Raw genomic sequence first — 21,496 nt, 5'->3', positions numbered from 1 at the left:
GTGTTATTTCAATCAAGGAAGAGATCAGTGCCAGCAAAACCATTAGCGGTATTAATTTAGATTTGCAGAGTTGTATTGGATTAAATAATAAAAGACAATACAAGTAAACAGAGTGACTAATGTCAGAATGTGTTGACTCAGCTTTTAACTTTGATTTCAAATCCTTTAAAGTAAAACATAAAAAACTCAACCTGAATCAACAGGAGACCAACTTGCATAAAGATAACTTTACATTGGAGTAACATTTAAAGCAAATAAAGTTAATGTATTCCATCAAGAACACATCAAATACACAATCTAGAAAAATACAAATCTCATATTGTTGCTTTTTCTGCATTTGCTGTTCATATTTTTGGGCTGTTACTTCTTTAAGTTTAGGAAGTTAACTTTTTCAACACATAAGATGTACATCAGAGAATATTTTTGCTGCAAGGAAATGCGTTTCACCTCCAATGATCCCTTTAGCCATCATATTTTTTTCCGTCATACAATACATCTAATCAGAGGCATCCTATAGGCCTGAGTAATATTGTTGGAGAAACTACATTTCTAATTTGACTTTTCTTTACCCTTACTCTCCATCTGTCTTAGTTCTTGTCCAAAGGGACTCAGGCCAGGGACGATATTGCCACCGAGGCCTATGAGGAGGAGCTGGACATGGGAAGGTCTGGCTCTTACCTCAACAACAGCATTACCTCGGCCTGGAGTGAGCACAGCTTGGACCCTGAGGATATACGGGTAAAGTAGCATTTAGAATCATATGTGTTAACCTGGAAGTTGGTCGTAGAAATATGAATCAAACCGTAACAATGTAATCGTTAAAAAGAGGCCAACATTGACAGTCTCACTCCTGTTTTCAGGATGAGTTGAAGAAGCTTTATGCCCAACTGGAAGTCTACAAACACAAGAAGATGCTCGCCAACAACCCTCACCTCCAAAAGAAACGCAACTCTAAGAAAGGTCTGGGTCGCTCTCTGATGAAACGGATAACAGAGATCCCAGAGAGCATGCACATACACCGGCAGTGCAGTCGTGAGGACGGCAGCGAACACGGCAGCAACCGCAGCACCTTGAGGAGAAACCCGTTTGAACCGGGTCATCACGGTGAGATCATGGCTCCACCTGTTCAGTCCGAACCCTGAAACTGAAGCAGATGAATGGAATTTAGCCATCTTCGATGTTATCTTTCACATCTGTGCCATCGCACTTCATTAGTATAAACAGCATGGTAAACAGACCAGTGTTTAGTGTTGACACTTGATAATTAACAGGTATTCATCCCTATATAGACAACATATTATACAATTTTGGATAATATGGACCTAAGTGGCAGAATGGCCAATGATCACCATCCATAGAAACACATGTTATTTTGATTCTTATGATTATGAAACCCAATTTGTTCAGGTCCTATTCTCTGACCAATGGTCATCGCTGGCCCTAACCACTCCAGGTTGCCCAACATGTCTGAAAGTTAGCAGTGTGGCTACAAACAAATGAGAGATATCAGTGGATGTGTTCCACTTTGATGCCATTTTATTGTTTTAATCTTTCTTCAGGCAAACCTCGGGATGACTCCCTGAAGAACAAAGTCATAGGCTTGAAGAAATCACTCAGCTATGACCACGTTTGTGACCAGGATGAAGAAACTGCAAGCCAAACTGGCTCGACTGCAGGAGACAGCATGACTAATGTTGGAGGTGGTGGGGAAGGATCTCTTCTGGGTTCCCTGATTGGCCGGAAACACGCCAAGAAGCAGCTGGAACCATCTGCTACCCCACCGAGACTGGAACCAGCCGAGTCCACCGAGTCCGTTCCACTGTTCTGGAAATCAGCCAGCGCTCACAACTTGACGCACGAGAAGAAACCTGTCCTCCTGCGGACCTCAATCATGCAGAAGTCTCTGAGTGTGATTGCGAGTGCCAAGGAGAAGATGCCGGGGCTGACCAACAAGACACAAAGCGTGGAGGACGCCAGCAAGAAGGGTCTGAAGGGACAGGAGGACACACTGTCTGAGGTGGATGAGACCCCTGAGCATTACCCCAAGATGATCATTAGTCAGTCAGTGGAGTACTCCAAGTCACCCATGAAGATGGGAATCATGAAACAACAGGTACTGTTAACATTTATATTCCAAATACAAGTAGATTGATCCATTACCAAGTTATTCAGCTCCAGAAAGTAAATGTTTACTCATGTTAATAACCCCATCCCTGAAATTTGGGTAAAAAGAGATTGAGTTGGGGCTTTTTTCTTCAATTTGTTTCTCTGGCCAACAAAGACAAGTGCGTCATGAGAAAAGACGCTTAAGACCAGGTTTAAACCAAGTTGTAAACACAAGATTTAAATATTATTACTTGTTTAGTTCATATGGAAATGGCATTTTTGTTAGTTAACAGATGCATTTTTAGACATAGCAGCATCATTAGTATTCATTGGGTTAAGTCCATTTATCACACTCATTGTAGCTCTGTTTTAATCTCCATGAATGTCTGGGGAAATCTATGGCCTTTTAGCTGGTAAAACCAATGTTTTCACCAGCTAGTTGCTGACTTTGTCTGCCATATGATGCTGTGAAGGTAATGAATGTACAGTCACTTCACCAGACTTCCTTAACTGAGAACAGCTGGCTGTGGCTGCTGGACTCCACACTGATGAGAGAGACACTGTTGTAGTCAAGATAGAATTGGTGAAACATCAAAAATCCTTTGTTTTCATTTGGAAAATGTCCATCTTTGGTTGATGTTAACACAACTAAGACATCTCCATGACAACTAAACAAATGAATCCTCTGACAAAGGCCTTGAAATGCAAATTGAAAGTTTTTGTTTTCATCTCTCATTTCATTGCTTTTTGCAAAACAAGCAGATTGAAAACATTGGGGATATTCTAGCTCTCTAATAATTGGATTAACAGAGCATACTTACCTTTATCATTTGACTTTAACAGGTAAGTGGCAGCCAGCCGTCCATTTGCTCCGAGACGGGGAGGAACCTCTACGACGTGTCTGAGGTTTGTCCTTGGGAGCTGGATGAAGCTCAGACTCCCCCTGAACCAAAGAACCAGAAGCATGTTTCCATCGCTCCCGGTGAAACCATCGCAGACCGGAGAGGCAGCAGCAGCTCTGGAATCAGCAAAGGCAGCCGGTCCCAGCAGAGGCAGAAAGCAGGGCAGTCCCCTTCCAACCGACGCCGCTCCAAAGATAAAGGTGGAGAAAGGGAGGAAGGCAAGGAAACACGGAAATCTCGACCTCCCAGGTCGCCTCTCCCTCTAAAGCCAGACGTCTGTCCCTGGGACTTCGATGAGCAACCCATGCTGGGAGGAGATTCAGATTCCCTATCCCCGGACAGGATTAGGCGTAAGAAAAGTGTCACGCCCACTGATGGGAAACCCAAGGGCCTCCACTCGGACCACTCCAAGTCCACAGGGAGCCTTTTGCAGCCTCCCTCCATGATGGTGGAGATCTGCCCGTGGGAGTACAGCAGTCCACCTTCACCTAAGCAGGAGAAGCCTTGCAACAGCCCCACCACACACAAGAAGAAACGGAAAGGCTCCTGCTCGTCCAACCACAAAGCCGAGAAGGAGAAAGTGAGGGAGAAAAGCAGAGAAAGACGGAGCTCGTCCAGCAAACCGGCATCGGAGAGGAGGCGCGTCAGCCAGTCGTCGGAGTGCAGCGGGCCAGTTTCTGAGCGGCGGAGGAGCTCGACCAGAGATCCAGAAGTGATGGAGATCAGGAGGGCGGAGGTTTTGTCCCGGGAGAGAGAGCTCTCACACACCAGCTTTGCTCAGACTAAAAAATCCTCAGAGAAGAAGAAAGAGAGCACTTTGAGTACCAGTTACAAACCTGCCGTCATCAGCGGGGCAAAGGTGGCGGATGTTTGCCCCTGGGACAGTCAGGAGCCAGACTCTGGGGAGAGGGCATGATGACTGCTGAGATGAATGTATTCTTTTGTATTCACAGACTGACAGCATAGAAGACGGAACCACCGGAGGAAAAAGATGTTAGATTGCATTTGAGAAATGTTTTTCTCTGGATGATGGAGTGAAAAAAGAGAAGAAGAACAATTATTGCACTGTCCAATGATGCAATCCAACCATAACTATTTGCTAAATAGTAATGATCTCGGTGTTACATGGCAGTGAATGCAACTTTGAAGTCACTTTATCGGATTTTTTGTCTGCACTTTTGCTTGCACATTCATCAAATTTACATTGTATGTATGTTTTATCACATGACGGTACATCAAGGCAATTTGAAATTGAATCATATCTGTATTGTTCACCAGCAGGTCAGACAATCATTTCTCACAAACATAGTAAATGCTTCGCCTAATGAGCTCATTGTTTCCCGTTACGCTGATGATGTTCGACGTTACGCAATAAGCCAGCGGAGAGTGATGCATCAGATGTTGATGATGAAAACAAGCAGGCGGCGGGGAAAAACAAGACCTAAGGAAACAAATTGGATATGAGCTCTGAGAAGCAAGACCAAAGCCCCAGACACAGCTAGGATGCCTCAGCTTTAGGCCAAATATATAATTCATGGCATGAAAATGATCTGTTTGATTAGTGGAACATGGGAATAACAAAGGATCATAGTACAGCTTGATTTTAAAATGAGTAGGTATTTTTCTATAAAAGCCATTGCATGTGGCAAACTATCAAGCCTCCAATAGCTAGATGTTCATTGGTTAACTTGTACTCAGCTGTGACGGGGCCATTTTTGATGTTGTTGCTTTATGGTATGTGTTTCCTTACATACCACACAAGGCTTTTGAAATGATGTGCATTGCTATCAATAATGTACATACATACTTCAAATGGCTTGCAGTTACAGTTGCGCAGTACTGAAATAACCATGAGGCTCTCCCTTCTGTTGATATTTATTTACAGATTGCTCTCTATTTACGCCCCCTGGATGTTCCTTCTCAAAAGAGGCTGTAGTATTTCTACTTGTCTAAAATAATGCGATGAAGTCTTTCAGGGACCAAAAGCAAGACTGACGAGGGAGGAAGATGTGAATAATGCATTTTTTTCCCTGTCACTTAGTTGCCCATTTTACATCTGCTTGAAAGCACCTTCCTTCGAAGCGTTCCACATATCCAACTACGCATGGTCGAAGCTTTTTTTTTTTTTTGCCACTTTATCGCAAACAGAAGATGAGTAATTTAACATTTCAACGGCATCTCCAACAACAACAACAGACCACATGTCCTGTAATAAGCCACCCACCAAATTGCACCCTTCTGAAATACAGTCACACACAGTAGTCGGTTCAGCTTCATTACAGTTATGTGTGCATGACATTGAAAATAGTAGAGTATACACTCAAATTCACAAGAAAGCATAAAAAACGTTGCATATATTATGAACTACTAAGCGGAATTATGAGCACATGGGCTTTACAGATTTAGATGTCAGACATTGTCATGTATTTATCAAGAACTTCTTGTGTAAGATAACCTCATCAAGCATCCATAAAGTAAAAAGGCTCAATGAATACACATGAACATGAAGAATCACAACTCCCTAACTTTCACCAGGTTTTTTTTCATCGGATGGTTTTCGGCTGTATGAAACGGAATGTTGCAACTTGCCCACTAAATGTGTTTTATGCTCGTTATACTGTAAAGTGTTGCCCCAAAAAAGTTACAAAATGTTGTAGCGTCCACATGGGAGTATTTATATTGTACATTCATATTGTGTTGCATGTACAATACCCCGTTCTCTGGATTAAATCTTTCTATAAAACCCCAATTTGCTTTTTGTATCGCTTATCTTTTCAATATTGTTTGTGAAAGGTTTCTAATAATAATAATAATATATTTACCTCCTATCAAGTTTCTAAAACACGCTGCCCAACTTCATCTTAACGTCATCAGGGTGGTGACTTTAGCTGTTTGTGGTTTCCGTATCCGCAGCTCATTGACCAGTCATCCATAGATCACCACAGAGTATACAAAACAATGTTATCCTCCTTAAATACTTCTTTCAAAATACGATATTTACCCGCTGTAGGTACTGAAATGTAGAAGAGAAATATATATTTCCATAAAAAAGCTGCACATCCTCTATTATCTCAACATTAAAATACCTTTTGTGTGCCACATCTCAAATGCAGGTACATTAATTCTACTGCTAATTGTAGTAGCCTGTGCAACACTGCCACCATGAGGACGATGAGACTCTTTATGTCTAGATTTGTCAGTGGAACTATTAGGTTCTTTCGAGATGAGCCAGTTCTGCGCAGAATCGATCGAGCGCAATGCATGCTGGTTAGATTTGTGTCCGACTTGCTCCCGCCTTGCTCTGCTGTCATGCACACGTGTTCGACGATAATCTCACGAGAGCGAGGCGGCCGTCGATTTTAGAGCCAGGGGCTGCAGTAGCTCTCCATCGACTGCCTGGCCCAGTGCATGATGGGAAACGCCTGACTGTCGCAATATCAGAGAGCTGATTGGCTCTTTGATCTGACAGCAAACATGTGTCTAGAAAATCCTTATTTTATGTGTAGTTGTAATAGTTAACGCTGGATTGTTGACTTTAAGTCTAATGTTTAATATAAACAAATATCTTGTGTGGTTGATTGTACAAAATCGTATTCATATAACACGTATCAAAACCAGTATAGTAATGTATTTCATATAGGCAGACATAAAAAAACAAAGGATGCAGCTACATGCACATTTCTACATAAATATATATTTATAATCACAAATGAATGAATCCAAATATGCAGGTGGAAAAAATAAGGTTTTATTTACCCAAAAATATTCACAAGTTTTAGATGTGGAACAAAATCTTAACAAAGTGACAGATAAGTTCAACATGATTTGGTTAAGGTTTACAGAACACATTTAGCAGAATTTTAACCTAACAACATACTGAGATCTCCATGAAACCTGAGACCTCTGCCACTGCAGCGTCTACAGCTGTCGGTGAGTCCATGGTTAATTGGAAGGGGAGAGAAGTTCACGCTCCTTAGTGGTGTAGAATAGACTGGCTGCTGAGGACACCCCTCTGGCTGAGGTAGAATGGCTCAGTCCAGTTCTCCAGGCCAGTCTACTTAGGCAGGTGTGCTGCAGGTGGCATCTCTCTGACGGATCACCGGCTGCAGGTAACTGACAGAAACTGTTAACACTCATGTTAGCTCCTCTTATCTACATTGCGTGAATTAAAAAAAGGCGAGGGGATAAACGAGTGTTTTTTAGTTCCTTTTAAAAGGTGTTCACTGCAGAGACTTAGAAAACATCACCTTCAATTGGACACTGCATGATTTAATCTTTTGTACATTTTGCTGATCAGAAAAGAATACACTGATGATAATTTGAATTGAGAAACATTGTATAATGGATTTTCACTTGTGAAAGACTATTGATATTTTTTACTGAAGTTCTGAATACTTCTGCTACAGCTCGAAATGGAAGCATGATAATGACTTAATAACAGGTGATCATGCAGTCTTCCTCAAACTGAGTCAACCTTTGTGTAAAAGTATTGGATTTGAACATAATTTAGGGTTTGAGAATCACTGAGGGCTATATTTCAGAGATCACAGATATTTTTAAATAAAAGAAAACGTGTCACACTTTAGAAATACCATATAATACTATAGCTGTACTACACTTTTGATAAATAGCAGGCCAGGTCACTTAAGCAAAATGTTACTTCCACCCCTGCAGCTTTATCCAGAAATATAATGTAGTTGGGTTAAAAGTTGCTTCTGAAAATGATTGGGGTGAAGAAGCATTACATGTGATAGTGTTTTGTTTGATTAATGCTGTTTTGTTTGTTCTTGTTTTTGCTTATCATATAGCAAATTGAACTATCAATGTCCATTAAGTGACTCGGGCAGGAAATGAGCTTTAGCTGTCCACGAGTGACTTCAGACCCTGCTCCTCTGCATAAATAAACAAATAAAGAGATCATATATGTATGAATAGCCTATAAGTATGCTACTTGACTAGAAACTCAAACTGATGGCATTACTTAAAATAATACATCAGAACTAGTCCAACAACTAGTTGCTGTTTACCTCACCGAGTCCAGCAAATTATAACATCCCCCCGCCCTACCAAATAAATAAACGGCAGTGACGTCACGCCTGCAGCACCGGACAGGGCTGCGTCCTTTCCAGGAAAACCCGACCCGACTTGACACGCATCCCTCCAACTCCAGAGCAGCGCAGCACACCAGGACGCACAGCTCCCGTTTGTCACTTCACAGCTGGACGGAGTGTTCCGGAACAACATGGGCAACGTGCAGGTAGGACAACTGGACGACTGTAGATGTGCAACTCACTAAATAAACTCTTCATCCGAGCAGTAGAACTGCGATGGGAGACTTTGCTTGATCACTCGCTACTTTTACAGCTCTGAAAGAATCGGGTTTGCGATGACGCGATGATGGATGACAACTAAAAGTCATACAGTCATAAGTGGAAAAATGGGAATTAAGATCGCGGACGTGTCATTGTGTAGCACGGCCAGCCTTCAGAAGATGTACTCTTTAAACGTTCATGATGTTCTCCAGTGGACGCAAACAAGACTTTCCCCGTGTGTAAAGAGTCCGAAGTGAGAGGCAAAACTTGCGCAGTTAAGCTGAGCAGAGGGAGGGAGCTGTGCGGGCCGCAGGGAGGAATGTTTCAGAAACCGCTGATCAATAAGGCCGCATTGTATGCACCGGAGGGTGGGCGAGGAGAGGAGATGGTACGCTGCGGCTGCCCCGTGACTCAGCCATCACGCAGACTGCACCCTTTTCCTGCGGGAGAGACGCCCTGGATGTACTGTGACGTAATACAGCCTCACTAGCTCAGTCTGTAATCTGTTAGAGTGGAGGGCAGTCCCTTTTTAAACTAGCAGGTTTATTCATATATATCAAACTGCTGTCAAAGATTTAGCAGGCTCCTGTTATATTATATCATGCATGACTCCTTGTATGTGTTGAGATCATGACTAGATTGTATTTATTTAAACATAACATTTTTATCTATTTTACAAAATATATTTCTAATGATTCAGACATTTTTCATTCTCTAGCCAACCATCGTCCCATATGAGGACTTCGATGTCACAGCTGATATCAAGGCCATCAGACAGGCGTGTAAAGGTTTCGGTAAGTGAACAGAGCTTTGGCTCATCTGCTACAAGTAGTTGTGTAATTGTGGTGGTGTGTGTTCCTGTTCAGTCATGTGGTATCTCTATTTGTGTGTAATTAAGGCATCCATTATCACATAATTAGAATGTTTTTACAATCAAGCAACTTATAACCACATCTAAATCTGAAAGTAACAATAAAAATATGCTTAATGTTCAAGGTAATTGAAGATAAAAGTGTGCAGATTGATGCCACAGACCATGCGGAACATTTTAGGGCAATCTGCCAAAGGCACCTGTCCACTAGGAGATGCTCTATTAACCGCTGTATTGTTATCAATATATCACCAACGCCCCCTACTTTTCTTTTTATCACTTCATTTATTTAGTGTCATTGCAGCTACCCAGCCAATCGAATAATAATAAAACGTCACAATTATGAAATTATTCAAGTTAGCATAATTGTGACAATGTCTGTCTTAAATTACCACCGATACATTAAAAGATGAATTTTACCCCATTTTTAACAGACACATTTCATAAAAGGCATGTCTTGAATCTTAAAAATGCTTAAATGTCTAGTAATAATGAAATATAATGGTTAAGCACTTGTATTGTATTTGAAGCACCCTGATGAACCCATGCATGTGTGTGTGTGTGTTGCTCGTATATTCTCCAGGCACAGATGAAGAGGCCATCATCCAGATCTTGGCCAATCGCTCTTCAGCTCAGCGTGTGGACATCAAACAGGCCTACTTTGAGAAGTATGACGACGTAAGTATCTGCCTCCACGTCTTCTTTCGCTCTCGCAGATGCACTCGCACACATGCATGCAGTTGATTCTGTCTTTGTTCAGGAGTTGGAGGAGGTCCTGAAGAAGGAGCTGACGGGTAGTTTTGAGAAAGCCACCATAGCCATGTTGGAGCCGCCTCATGTTTACTACGCCAAGGAGCTGAGGAAGGCCATGAAGGGGGCGGGCACGGACGAAGATGTGCTGGTAGAGATCCTGTGCACATCCAATAATGAGGTCTGTCAATATGGGATACTATTCATTGATACTACATGTTTCTATTTCCATGCCGTTGATGCAGTCGCTGCCAGTCGAGTTTCTAGTCAAAGATAACATGATACGGCATTCTCATAACGGGTTTGTAGTGGGTTCAATGTAATACTATAATAGGTTATTAAAGTTAATAACAATATATTAGGTTTGTCCTGATGCTCTGCTGCACTTTCCCAGATGGTAAGTTATCAATAAAACACAGTGTGGAGATTATTACCTCGGTCAAGGAGAAAACTACTGGCCCTGTTTTCATGTAACGTGATGTAAGGGTGTGGCATGGGCAAAGAAAGAACCCATTCCATGTTGTGGGGGATCTGTTGTCACGGGGCGGATACATCGTTTGTCTTCACTGTGAACAGTGTCATCTTTATTTTTTCTTCTTGCAGGACATCTTGAGCTACAAGAACACTTATGCACAGGGTGAGTTTTCTACCATAATGAGTCATAACGGTTAACAAAATGATGTTCCCCTCGTACTGAAAAGACTCATGCGGAACAGATGCATACCAAGTTTTATATTTGTCATAACGTTGTGGGTGTTTCAGTTTTAGGAGTGAGTCATGGTGTAATGAGCCATGTTTTCTTCTCTTGCTGGCTACAAATACACTCTGATTTGATACTTGTCTGGGTCAGATTTCACTGAAGGCAAAATATGTTGTCGCACTCTGCTTTTAGGACATGAATACAGGTATTGTACATTTCCCGATGGTGTGAAGACTATCACTATTTTTCTTCTCACCTTACAGTGCACGAGCGTGAACTAGAGGCCGACATTGAGGGTGACACCAGTGGAGACGTGAGGAACCTGCTGATGTCACTGCTGCAGGTTAAGAATCCTTATGTTTAGCTTTATCGACGGTAGAAGTGTTCATAGTTAAATAGGTACAAGGGGAGTTGCACTACACAAAGCAATAAATAGTCTCCACTTTTTTTAAGTGCAACTAGGTGGAATTCTTGATTCTGAAAGGAAGCCATACGTAGAAGAATACTGCTTTGATAATGGCTCTCAGAATTGTTGTCCATGCTGCGTTTCGCCCACTGAGCCATTCGTCACGCGTCACATCATCGGCATGCTCGGCCTTTGTGCCAGCGCTCCCGGACCGCTTCTGCTTCCCCTCGCTCTTCCTTCCCCCAGAAAGAAAAGACAAACGGTGTGACTCATGTTCCACAGCGACATCGATCCAATGAGCCCTTCCACTATTTACAATTGATGTGGAGCAGATGATTGTTATCCCGTTAAATGCCTGAGATTGTTTTGGAATCCATCTTTTTGACCTCTCCTCCACTCACTACATTTTTGCCCTCACTTTTTGTATCCACCTGCCTTATTCATCCACTTAAACCTTTCTTCCCCTTCATATCTCCATATCCCCTCTTCTCACGTCCCTTAATATCTGCAGGCGAGCAGAGACGAAGGCTATGAAGTGGATGAGGATTTAGCCGAACAGGATGCCACATCTTTGTTTGAGGTACGTTCCCAGGTGCTGCATGATTCCTTTAAATTAGAGTTTGCCTTTTTTGAATAATACCAGTATTTGCAAGGGTAATGTGATCCTGGATTTATAGGTTTGAGCGTATGAGCCCCGGATGACTAGCAAATCTCACAAGTACAGATCTTATTAAATCAAAGCTGGGTTTTGCGGTAATGCTGGAGTGTGGTTTTTATTACAGAACAGGATTGTGGGATCTTTGTGGAAATTCACAGCTAAATGTGTGAAGCTTCATCTCAAACTTGTCGCTAACACCGTGCAAATATAAAGGTGTGCCGAGACGGTGATGTGTCAACGTCTGCGAGAATATCAATCGGTTCCTCACATCTCACACGTTACATTGAGGTGTTATGCTGTTTCTCAGACGACTCCTCGTATAAGAAGAACCTAGAGTCAGTTTTTTAAGCGATGTTTGTCCACCACTTTGGTCCAGACGGAAATAACTCGATGGATTGACATTTTAGTCCACACATTCATGGTCCTCTGAGGATGCATCGCTGACTTTTCATCTGGCACCATCATGTCAACATGTTGTTTTAGCCCCCAAGTTGGTTTATGACCAACTAGACTACGATGTGAATGAGTCAGCATTTTCTTTTAATGGGTTGTTGGCGAGATGCCTGACATAAGGTCTGCGGTTAACACGAGTGATTTTAACACTTTGTTCCGAAATACAATATATGTCAGTAAATCTCTGTTTTTTTTAAACTTTTGTGTCTTAAATAAGGTGGTTTCTAACGAGGGGCTGAATGAGACTTCAAAGCATGATGCACTATTTACTCATGTAATCACAGTTTAGTTACCTTGTTTTTTTTAATTCTGCCAATTGCATCAATTAAAAAATCATAAAGGGGGTGTTTATTTGTGAAGATTATCTTGCGGAACAAAACATTTACATTTAATAAACATGTGCTTTTGCAATAATCATAAATCCAAATGAAAAACTAGTAAGGAATCCAGTGTGACGCTAAAGTCTGAGGATGACCGGCAACAATATGACCCAGGTTGTAAAAAAAAAAAAGGCATTTTCCTCAATACTCACCAATGCATTACTTCCTCCGTTGTGACTGTCAGGCAGGAGAAGGCAGATGTGGCACAGATGAGTCCACCTTCACCTTCATCCTGACACACAGAAACTACATGCAGCTTCAGGCCACCTTCAAGATCTACGAGTCGGTGAGGAAAAAAGCTTCTGATGAGTCTCTTACTATTGTTAATGTATAGTTATGATGACAAGTTATTGTCCTACAGCTTTCAGGAACAGACATTTTGGACACCGTTAACTCTGAAGCAACAGGAACTCTCAAGGACTGCTACGTAACTCTGGGTATGTCATATTGAAATTTAACAGCCATGAAATATCAAATATCAGTTCTTGTAATAACGGCTGCTGTGTGTGTGTGTATTTTTTAAAGTCAGGTGTGCTAAGAACCCGCAGCTGTATTTTGCCCGACGTCTTAATGCCGCCATGAAGGGACTTGGCACCGATGAAGACACACTCATTCGGCTGATTGTAGGCCGCTCCGAGGCTAGTCAAATGTCTAACCTATTTTCAGATTACGAAAAAAAATGTTTAAAAATCTGTTCCCAAAAATAGCGACTAAAAAGGTTTTTTTTTTTTCTGACAGCAGTGTTATCTTGTCAACCCACAGATCGACCTGGAGACGGTGAAGGACATGTACCTGGAGAAGTACGATGTCACCCTGAAAGACGCTCTGGATTCAGAGTGTGGTGGAGACTTCAAACGCCTCCTCATAGAGATCCTGCACTAAAAGTTCTCACATTCCTCCTACAGGCCTTATTTAACCAATGTGAAACAATCTTTCCGCTCTCCTCTTCTTTATAATCCTCATTTACCCGTCTTACTCATTCCCTTTGTGAACCTCTTTCTGACAGTCAGTTCTCATTGCAGCATGGACCAAAAACCAACTCGTTATTATATTATACAGTGTTTTACAAATTCACCGTCTTTGAATACATTGTTGTTTTCCAAGGACATAACACTCAGTGGGACTCCTCTCACAGTTGTATTCCAACATACAATGAATGTTATTTCCTTTTAACAATACTATGGCAGCATTGTTGAACGTATGTGGACCTTGTGCAGCTGAGCATCGTGTTAGTGTATTTATCCAAATTATTAGTGTTACTCCAGATCTTTATTCAGAGTCAACAGCTTGACAGTCTTTGTATGTTGTAGCTGTAGATCACCATTTCAAGCGTATCCCATAGCTCAACATAAATGATGTGACCTCTTATATTTGACACCTTCCTCGTTCCGTTCATCATCATCATCCATTAACTTAACTATTTGCCTCAAAGATGCCTTTCATAAGATACTAGCGATGCAATTTACTTTTTGCTGCATCGTTCAACACTTAAGTGCCGAATTCTCACGGTTGATCTCTGATATCTGTTTACACTAGAGAAATAATTATACATGAATATATTCCTACCCTGATATCAAAAGCTAACACTCTTTTTAAGTATGCAGTATTTGGGTTTTTGTAACCTCGTCCCGAAATACCATGTGGGATTTTTAACTGTTTGTAGTCTTATTTTTTAGTCCCAGCTAACATGCTGCCTCTCACTTTACACATTTATGAGACAGTTGGTCAGACTTGTTACAGTTATTCCTACATAATATTTTGTGTAAAACTTGGAGATGATTGTGTATTTAACATCATTACATGATAATAACATGAAAAGAGATGTTTTGCTCTGTAACCCCTGGAGTACAACTGATAATGGACAGTATGCATCCATGTATGGAATTATAGCATAACTATTATTTAAACCCAAGATTAAAGTCATGTATATGACTGATATATAAAGTTGTATTATCATGCAGTAATAATAAATTGTAACTCTAACAAAAAAAAGATGATTCTCTTTATATCCTGTAGGGGGCAGTATTTCACCACAAGCAGTATTGTATATTGTGCTTTTCAGTAAGAAATGACAGTTGATGAAATCATAGGGACATCAATCGTATAAGGGCAATCTATTAATTGTTGTTTAGTTTTAACATTTTGGTATTACAGCAAACTTGATGTTAAAATGTATTGTGTTGCCTGTCCTTTTCATCATTATTTGTGGTGATTTATAACTCAAACTACATAAAACAAAATTGTATATTTCTTTACAACATCTCGGTACAGAACACAAACAGTTTGTGCCTTTGGGTGACTTTATAAGCGAATAGAGAAGAAGAAAAACAGTTTAAAACAAGTGAGAACTGCTTCCAGATGCAGATTTCTCACTTTCTTTCCATGGCTTTCTACTCCTCGTTCTCCCACTCCTCCCTCCGTATCTTTCTTTCCCTCCATATTCCTTGATGTAATGGTTGTTTCAGTACGAAGGGCCAAATTTGGTGAACACTTTGGTTTCTGCACATTCTTGCTTGTATATCCACAGTCTGTGCACCATATGCGGCCCGTCACCCCGACGGCCACCTCGAGCTACACTTTGGCAACCTGCCTATCGCTCCGGCTTGGAGGGCTGATTGCACCACACATGCCTGTTCCTTTAAGACCAGGTGGAGATTCCATGCAGTGCGTTGCCATGAGCATCATGTGTCAGACTCCCTTTAGAAAAACACTCTCTATTACAACATTTTCCTGATTTTAAGTATATCCCATTCTATGTTATTTAGTGTTATGGCATAACATTTTATTTCTTTTGGCTTTGGAGGGCAGGTAAATTGACAGAGAATCCTAAGAAATGCGAAAAGCCATCTGATAATGTTTCTAGGTAGGACCTAATCATTAACATCTGTTTTTCCATCATGCATGCATACAAAAGAACCTATGCCCTGCCTGAAGACACACCCATACCACTCCACACACTCATACGCTTGTCTTTCCCTCCATCTGTGCTCTATTATCCAGAGTGCTAATGTGTAAGGGCAACTAGCCTGCCAGACAGAGCTCTGCTCTCTATCCTGTGGGGCTCTGACCTTTTTCCTTCAGCGTTTATCATTGTCAGACCACCATAACTCACCCAGCAAGTCATCCATCAGCCTGGAGGTGGCTTTAATTTGTCTCGTGATATGCTCGCTTTCTCTATTGTCTGCTTACTGTCTTGTGTCTAGTTTCTGACAAATGTTTTTCACAATATTCAAGCTTAGTTCATGAACTGTGCTGCTTGTGATTTATTCATAGTAAAATCTGGTTGAGCAACCATAATAATAATACTAGAGAAAATTGGACGACTGAAGTAGGAAACGATTGTGTTGGTTCTCTGATCCCAGAGACTCCGGCACCTTCAAGACACAAACCTGCATAATAATAGCATTAATTCCCTTAAAGTCATGATTTATTGAATAATCTATAGCACACACTAACCTGGGGGTCATAGCTTCAAAGGCTGAAACAATAACATCAACTGGTCTACTGGTTTTCATAGAACATATGCTCCGGGTCGTAATACACGTTTTGATCCTGTGCCAAAGCGGAGCAGCAGCACGTTCAGAATGAAGAGGGGCTGCCGGTGGACGTGCGTAGGAAGGCCGTAAGTAGGTTAACTACCCAGCTAATATAATTTCAACTGTTTGAATTCAGGATAAAGAACCTCTGTTCTTTGATGTGTAATAGAAAACACCTGGCAGCTTCTGCCTCCAGCAAACCTGTTTAATTCAGTCTCCAGGTTTTTAACTGCGGCACAACTGGGAAATCTAATGACAGGATTATTACTGTAAGATTATGATTATGTCTTTGAAATCGCAAACGGACACACTACTCATATGTCGTAAAAGTGGACGTATTCGCCTTGACGTCACCTATTGGTTTGCAGTCTGCTGCTATTTTAAGTTTGGGATTTTGGCCGTCGCCATCTTGGTTTTTGCAATCACAAGTGACACAAGAGAGGGTGAAGCTCGGTACCATTCAAACCCTGAATAAGACACGAGACATGTTCAATGAACTGAAAACAGTGTGAAAAGGTGAAACTAGTAAGACAAAAGTATGTAAAACTCCAAAGCCGCAGTACGCCTTGGTATTTGTCTCTCTTACTTTGACCATCATTTACTAAATGAAAATCATGCCGTTGAACTAAGTTTACTGAGGGAATAAATCAAGTGAGAAGTAGGGTTTTTTTTTTTACTGTCACACTTCTTTTTGCAACCAGAGGAGTGGCTCCCTGGTCGAGTCTATACGACGCAGTACGTTAGCAAGCGATTTCAAGCACAACCTTGGGAGTCTTGTGATATTTGGGATGGGATAAGTGCATCCCCATCATTACAACCAACCAGATTGACAATTTGTGATATATTACACAAAATAAGATGTGATATGCTAATATATTCCTCTTTATTTAAATTTGCAAATATTTCTCTCTAAATGTTTGCTAACACTCACCATACAGTAGACGTAAGCTAGCCAGACCACGTTCAGCTTTGGAGGGAAAACGCTTGAGTGTTCTTAAGTTAGCAAGGGTGGGATTTGCTGCTACTTTTTATCCAAGATGAAAAATAAGTTCAAAAGCAGATTCTGAAACAGAGGCAGCAGCAAAAGAATCCAGCAACATATTTAATTTGTGATCGATTTAATATAAAACATCAAATATACACTTAGTTGCAGTCTAGTTTGAGTAAACAGTAACTATACCTTAAGGTGTTAATATTTAAGATAGCAGGCTGTCTTTCTGGGACAGTTTAGTGTCAACGAGACGTTAGCGAAACACATGATTCTCTTTAAGTCCATAACATGCAGAAAGTGGTCATTAAACAAGGCATGCACTGCAGTAGATTCACATTAGAAGAATGGCGGCTAACATGAAACACATGCTCTTAAAAAAACACACTCCTGAATAAAACCAGCACCAGTCAACTGCTTATAGTGACGGCAGAAAATACTGTAGTCACAGTGGGAATAAACTGGAGGTCTCTGGCGTCAACAGAGTAACTTAATTACATAAATAAAAGACAGAAATACAGCACATAAAAAAGCTAAAAACACAAGCACTAGAACATTTCAAAAGCCATCATTTACTTTGGAAGAAATGATTAGGCCTATCTAATAGTAATACTCGCATTGATATAAATACAATGAATGATACGTGATGCTACTTTTTAAAATAAAAGTCGTATTTGAGCTTTTTTTAAAATACAAAAAGTCAAATTAGCCATATGCTACTCACTACAAAGCAGCTTAAAGGAATAGTTTATTTGAGTAATCAGGGTACCTCCAGGGTTGTCCAGGTACAATTTAAGACTTTTTAGGCCATTTTAATACTTAGCCCCCAAAAGTCTTATTGATATATTAATATAGTGCAGTAAAAAGTACGTCACAAACGTATCTCTGAGATGTAGTTGAACAGATGTATAAAGTAGAAATACTTCAAGTACCTCAATTGTTTTTTGAGGACATACAGTACTTTATTAGTTGTGCTTGAGTAAATGTAATTTGTTAGCTTCAATCACACAATGCTAGCTAGTTCAGCTAACTGTACATGGTTTAGTCTGTTATAGTGTGCCGGTACTGACGTCGCTTAATTTAATCTGGCTGCAAGTAATCAAACTTGAAACGTGTTAACATGGTAGTTTAGAGATACATGATAATCTTGATAACATACCACTCTCTTCTTTGTTCATTAAACATTAAGCTACAGCAGGAGACCATTAGTTTAACACAACAGCTTGAAGCAGCTAGCTTGGCATAAAACTACATTTCCGCTAGTTTCTTTTTGGATGGATTAAACAAGCAAGAGATTGTACATGAGCTAATAAACACACTGTTTTCTTCCATTTAAACAGCGATAGGCCATACTCGCTTTTCCTTCCTTGACTCTAATCTTTACGCTAAGCTAAGCTAACAGAGTGCTGGCTGTAGCTGTGTATCTGACAGACAGCTATGAGAGTGGTTTTATTTATTTTTTTCAGGCAAGAGAGCAATAAGAGTCTTTCCAAAAATGATAAACTATTCCGCCAAAATGAAACCAATGAAACTACTCGATTGTATACATTGCTTAACATCTGGTCTACTGAGCTGGAAACACACATAGTTATGTTTTGTCTTCTTTATGTTATGCTGCCACCCAAAGGATTGACACTCCGCTTCCTGTTTGGTAGCTGATCTGGTTGACTCGTCCGCGTACGCAGTCCAGTGTGAAGAACACCGCGGTGCCGTTACGGACCTGGAAAGACGCCCGCAGGCTAACACTGGCCCAAAGGCTTCCCTCAGGCATCTGACCACCAACCTGCTGGGCCAGGGTGACAGGTCGCAAACCCTCTGCCTCCCGACCTCCTCCTGACCCCACTGGATCACTTCGCCTGAGAAGAGTCACCTTGATGAGGTTGCACGAGTGAATAAGTCTGAGGTTCAGAGCCATGCTGGCTGTGCCACTGTCCCTGAAGACAAAATCTCGCCTCTGATCTGCGGATCCCTTGCCTACCAGCCCCATCTGGGACACCTGAGCGCTGGTCTGGCGGAAGAACAGCGGCTTGTTTCGAACTGCTCCTGAGGGAAGGCCGGTGTGAGACACGGAGGCAGACAGAGAAGAGGAAAGAGCAGCGGGGACCCAAACCAAGCTGATGATACTGATTCCTGTCTCGTCGCCAAAGAACCGCACGTTGCACTGAGCAGGAGAGAGGATCTCAAAGCCCAGTGTGTCCCCAGGGCCAACGGTTGCTGCTCCAGACAGAGACAAGGATGTGTCTCGATAGTGGACGCCTGGTTTGAAGGTACGACACAGCTCCATACCCGTTCCATTGTGGTTGAGATACGCCAACATTTGGAAGCCCTCACTCACACACGCCTGGCCCATCGAGTACAAGGCCTGCTGATACACAAAACGCACAGTGCCACTTTCTGCAAAACGGATCCCACGGCCATCATGAGTCAGCCCCACCACATAAGGGTCGGAGGTGGAGGTGGTGCGGAAGACTGGGCGATAGTTTGTGTGGTAGTGCGCGGACACAACGGCCTGTGCTGTCATGGCAACAGCCCCGGTGTCATGGGAGAGCCAGAGGAGACTGAGCGGAGCCGCTAAAGGGCCGTACAGCTGCAGACCTTCACCGCTTTGGTTACAGTGGTCGCTGGCGCTCCGGAGAAAGAGGGAGATCACGTGACCCGGGGCGACTTCTGCTACCCCGCTCATGCTGACGCTCTGGAGAAACCTTCCCTCCCGCTGCTCCACCCTGATGCCGCTGATTTCACGACTTTCAGAGCCGTCCGTATTGTTAATACGCAGACACAACTGGATGAAGCTCCGACAGCCGTGGCTCACAGAGAGGTTCTCATCCAGCCAGACCAGACCGTGCTGCCTGAGCACGAGGCGCCCGTCCTCTGTGGACAGGAGGCCTGTATCGCCTCTTTCCTGGATGTGAAGCTGCACCCGAGGGAAGGCGTGAGCCAGTGTGTGGCCTTTAGCGCCAGGCAGCCTCACATCTCCAGACCAGGACAAAGAAAGGGCGCTGTCACCAGCAGCAGCTTGGCCGGAGCAGATGGTGTCTGTGGTAAAGGTACAAGGGGAAGCCACGGGCTCTCCGTCACACTCATTACAGGCCTGACACTCGTCCATGTCCAGGATGTAGAAGTAGCCGTGGCCACACATTCCTGAATTGGCTTCTCGCTCTGTCATGCCCTGGCACCTGAATCCACCTGATGAGAGGGAAAGAGAGCTGAATACTAAAACTAAGTTTTGAGACATTAAAGTTGTATTCAGATGCAGGCAATATTGACCAAAGTTCTCAGTATTTCATGTTACCTGGAGTGTTAAGACATTTCTGTTGGTCTCCACACATATCAGCTATTTCAAGGCATTCATCTCTGTCCTGTAACGATGAATACATCAACAATTGAAATCAATTTGAAAGCAGCGTTGATTAATACTCTAACTCACCCTCCATGTCATTCCGTCTTCAGCTCATTGTTCTGGTTTTATTTTTTTACATTACTCTCACCCCCCTCATGAATAGCGGGCACCTTTTTTTCTGCAAAACAACCCTCCACAAACTCCAAATCCCTCACGGCACTACACAGCACACACACAGTATCCTGTTTGCATGTTTCTTTACTTTGTCTTCTTTGTCTTCATCTTCAAGATTTCTACTCTAGACTGTATTCAGTGGTGAGACGGTGGTCACATCTGCTGTAACTCAGGGCCCCATTAATACAAACTTTGTTTTGTCTCCCACTCTTTAAGCTAAAGTTGTGTCCTATTGTATGAGTCGTGTTTATGTCCACGAGTTGAACAGTCATGAAGATAATAGTGCTGACCTGGCATATCCTGTCAGCATGGACTGAACACTGTGCGGCCAGGAAGAAGCCAGCAGGACAGATGGTACATTTCTCACAGCGAGCATGACCGCTGCTGAAGCCACAGTACTCCTCAGGACCGCAGCGCCCACAGGCCAGCAGGGGGCGCCCCACCTGGTGACATCAAACATGTCATTGAACATCACAGTCAGGTCTGTGCATCATATAAAGATGGCGATGCGGAGTCGCAAACCAGATGTAATATATTGCAAATAAGTAATTTGCTTGTCAAATCCATTTTGCTAGTAGTAACTCAAGACAAAGTATTTGTACGTCATTGTGTTGCAAAAGATCGTATGTGTTCCGAACTGATATATGATTGTTTTCTATACACTTTAATATATGTGTACACCATTGATTCCTAATTCACCTCCATCACGCTGGCCTCCATGTCCACCTTGTGCAGCGAGAGAGCCTGCTGGGCTCGGTGAGCTCCAGCCTGCCCACCCATCGTCTCCATGTGACTGTCCAGCTCCCCCTGGAGGTTCCTCAGAGATGTTTGTTTGATGCTTTCCATCATTGTGTCGTACTGGGCTTTAACCTGCAAGTAGAAGAAGAAGAAGATGAAGAAAAAGTGTTATATGATCCTGA

The 21,496-nt window shown here is 42.2% G+C and overlaps 2 protein-coding genes across 2 annotated transcripts in view; both read left to right on the top strand.

Moving 5' to 3' along the window:
• The window catches only part of LOC137782002 (metabotropic glycine receptor-like), a 50,131-nt gene extending 45,795 nt beyond the window's left edge, over nt 1-4,336 (top strand). Inside the window, exons 10-13 of the mRNA XM_068571061.1 lie at nt 592-738; nt 861-1,104; nt 1,560-2,113; nt 2,950-4,336. Coding sequence (XP_068427162.1) covers nt 592-738; nt 861-1,104; nt 1,560-2,113; nt 2,950-3,924 — 1,920 coding nt within the window. The 3' untranslated portion in view covers nt 3,925-4,336. The remainder of the gene's footprint in view (nt 1-591; nt 739-860; nt 1,105-1,559; nt 2,114-2,949) is intronic.
• A 3,798-nt stretch (nt 4,337-8,134) lies between these two features.
• On the top strand, nt 8,135-14,939 carry LOC137782270 (annexin A13-like). Its single transcript, XM_068571483.1, has 11 exons — nt 8,135-8,265; nt 9,039-9,114; nt 9,775-9,869; nt 9,952-10,122; nt 10,545-10,578; nt 10,905-10,984; nt 11,559-11,627; nt 12,723-12,824; nt 12,900-12,975; nt 13,064-13,176; nt 13,301-14,939. The coding sequence occupies exons 1-11, from the start codon at nt 8,251-8,253 to the stop codon at nt 13,418-13,420; spliced, it is 951 nt and encodes a 316-aa protein (XP_068427584.1). The 5' UTR covers nt 8,135-8,250; the 3' UTR covers nt 13,421-14,939.
• The last annotated feature ends 6,557 nt before the right edge of the window (nt 14,940-21,496 follow it).

The sequence above is a fragment of the Clinocottus analis genome, unplaced genomic scaffold (assembly GCF_023055335.1).
Source record: "Clinocottus analis isolate CAN_PGR_092001 unplaced genomic scaffold, fCliAna1.0.p SCAF_11, whole genome shotgun sequence".
Lineage (NCBI taxonomy): Eukaryota > Metazoa > Chordata > Actinopteri > Perciformes > Cottidae > Clinocottus > Clinocottus analis.
Note: the sequence above shows the minus strand (reverse complement) of the source record. Positions and strands in the feature narration are given on the sequence as shown.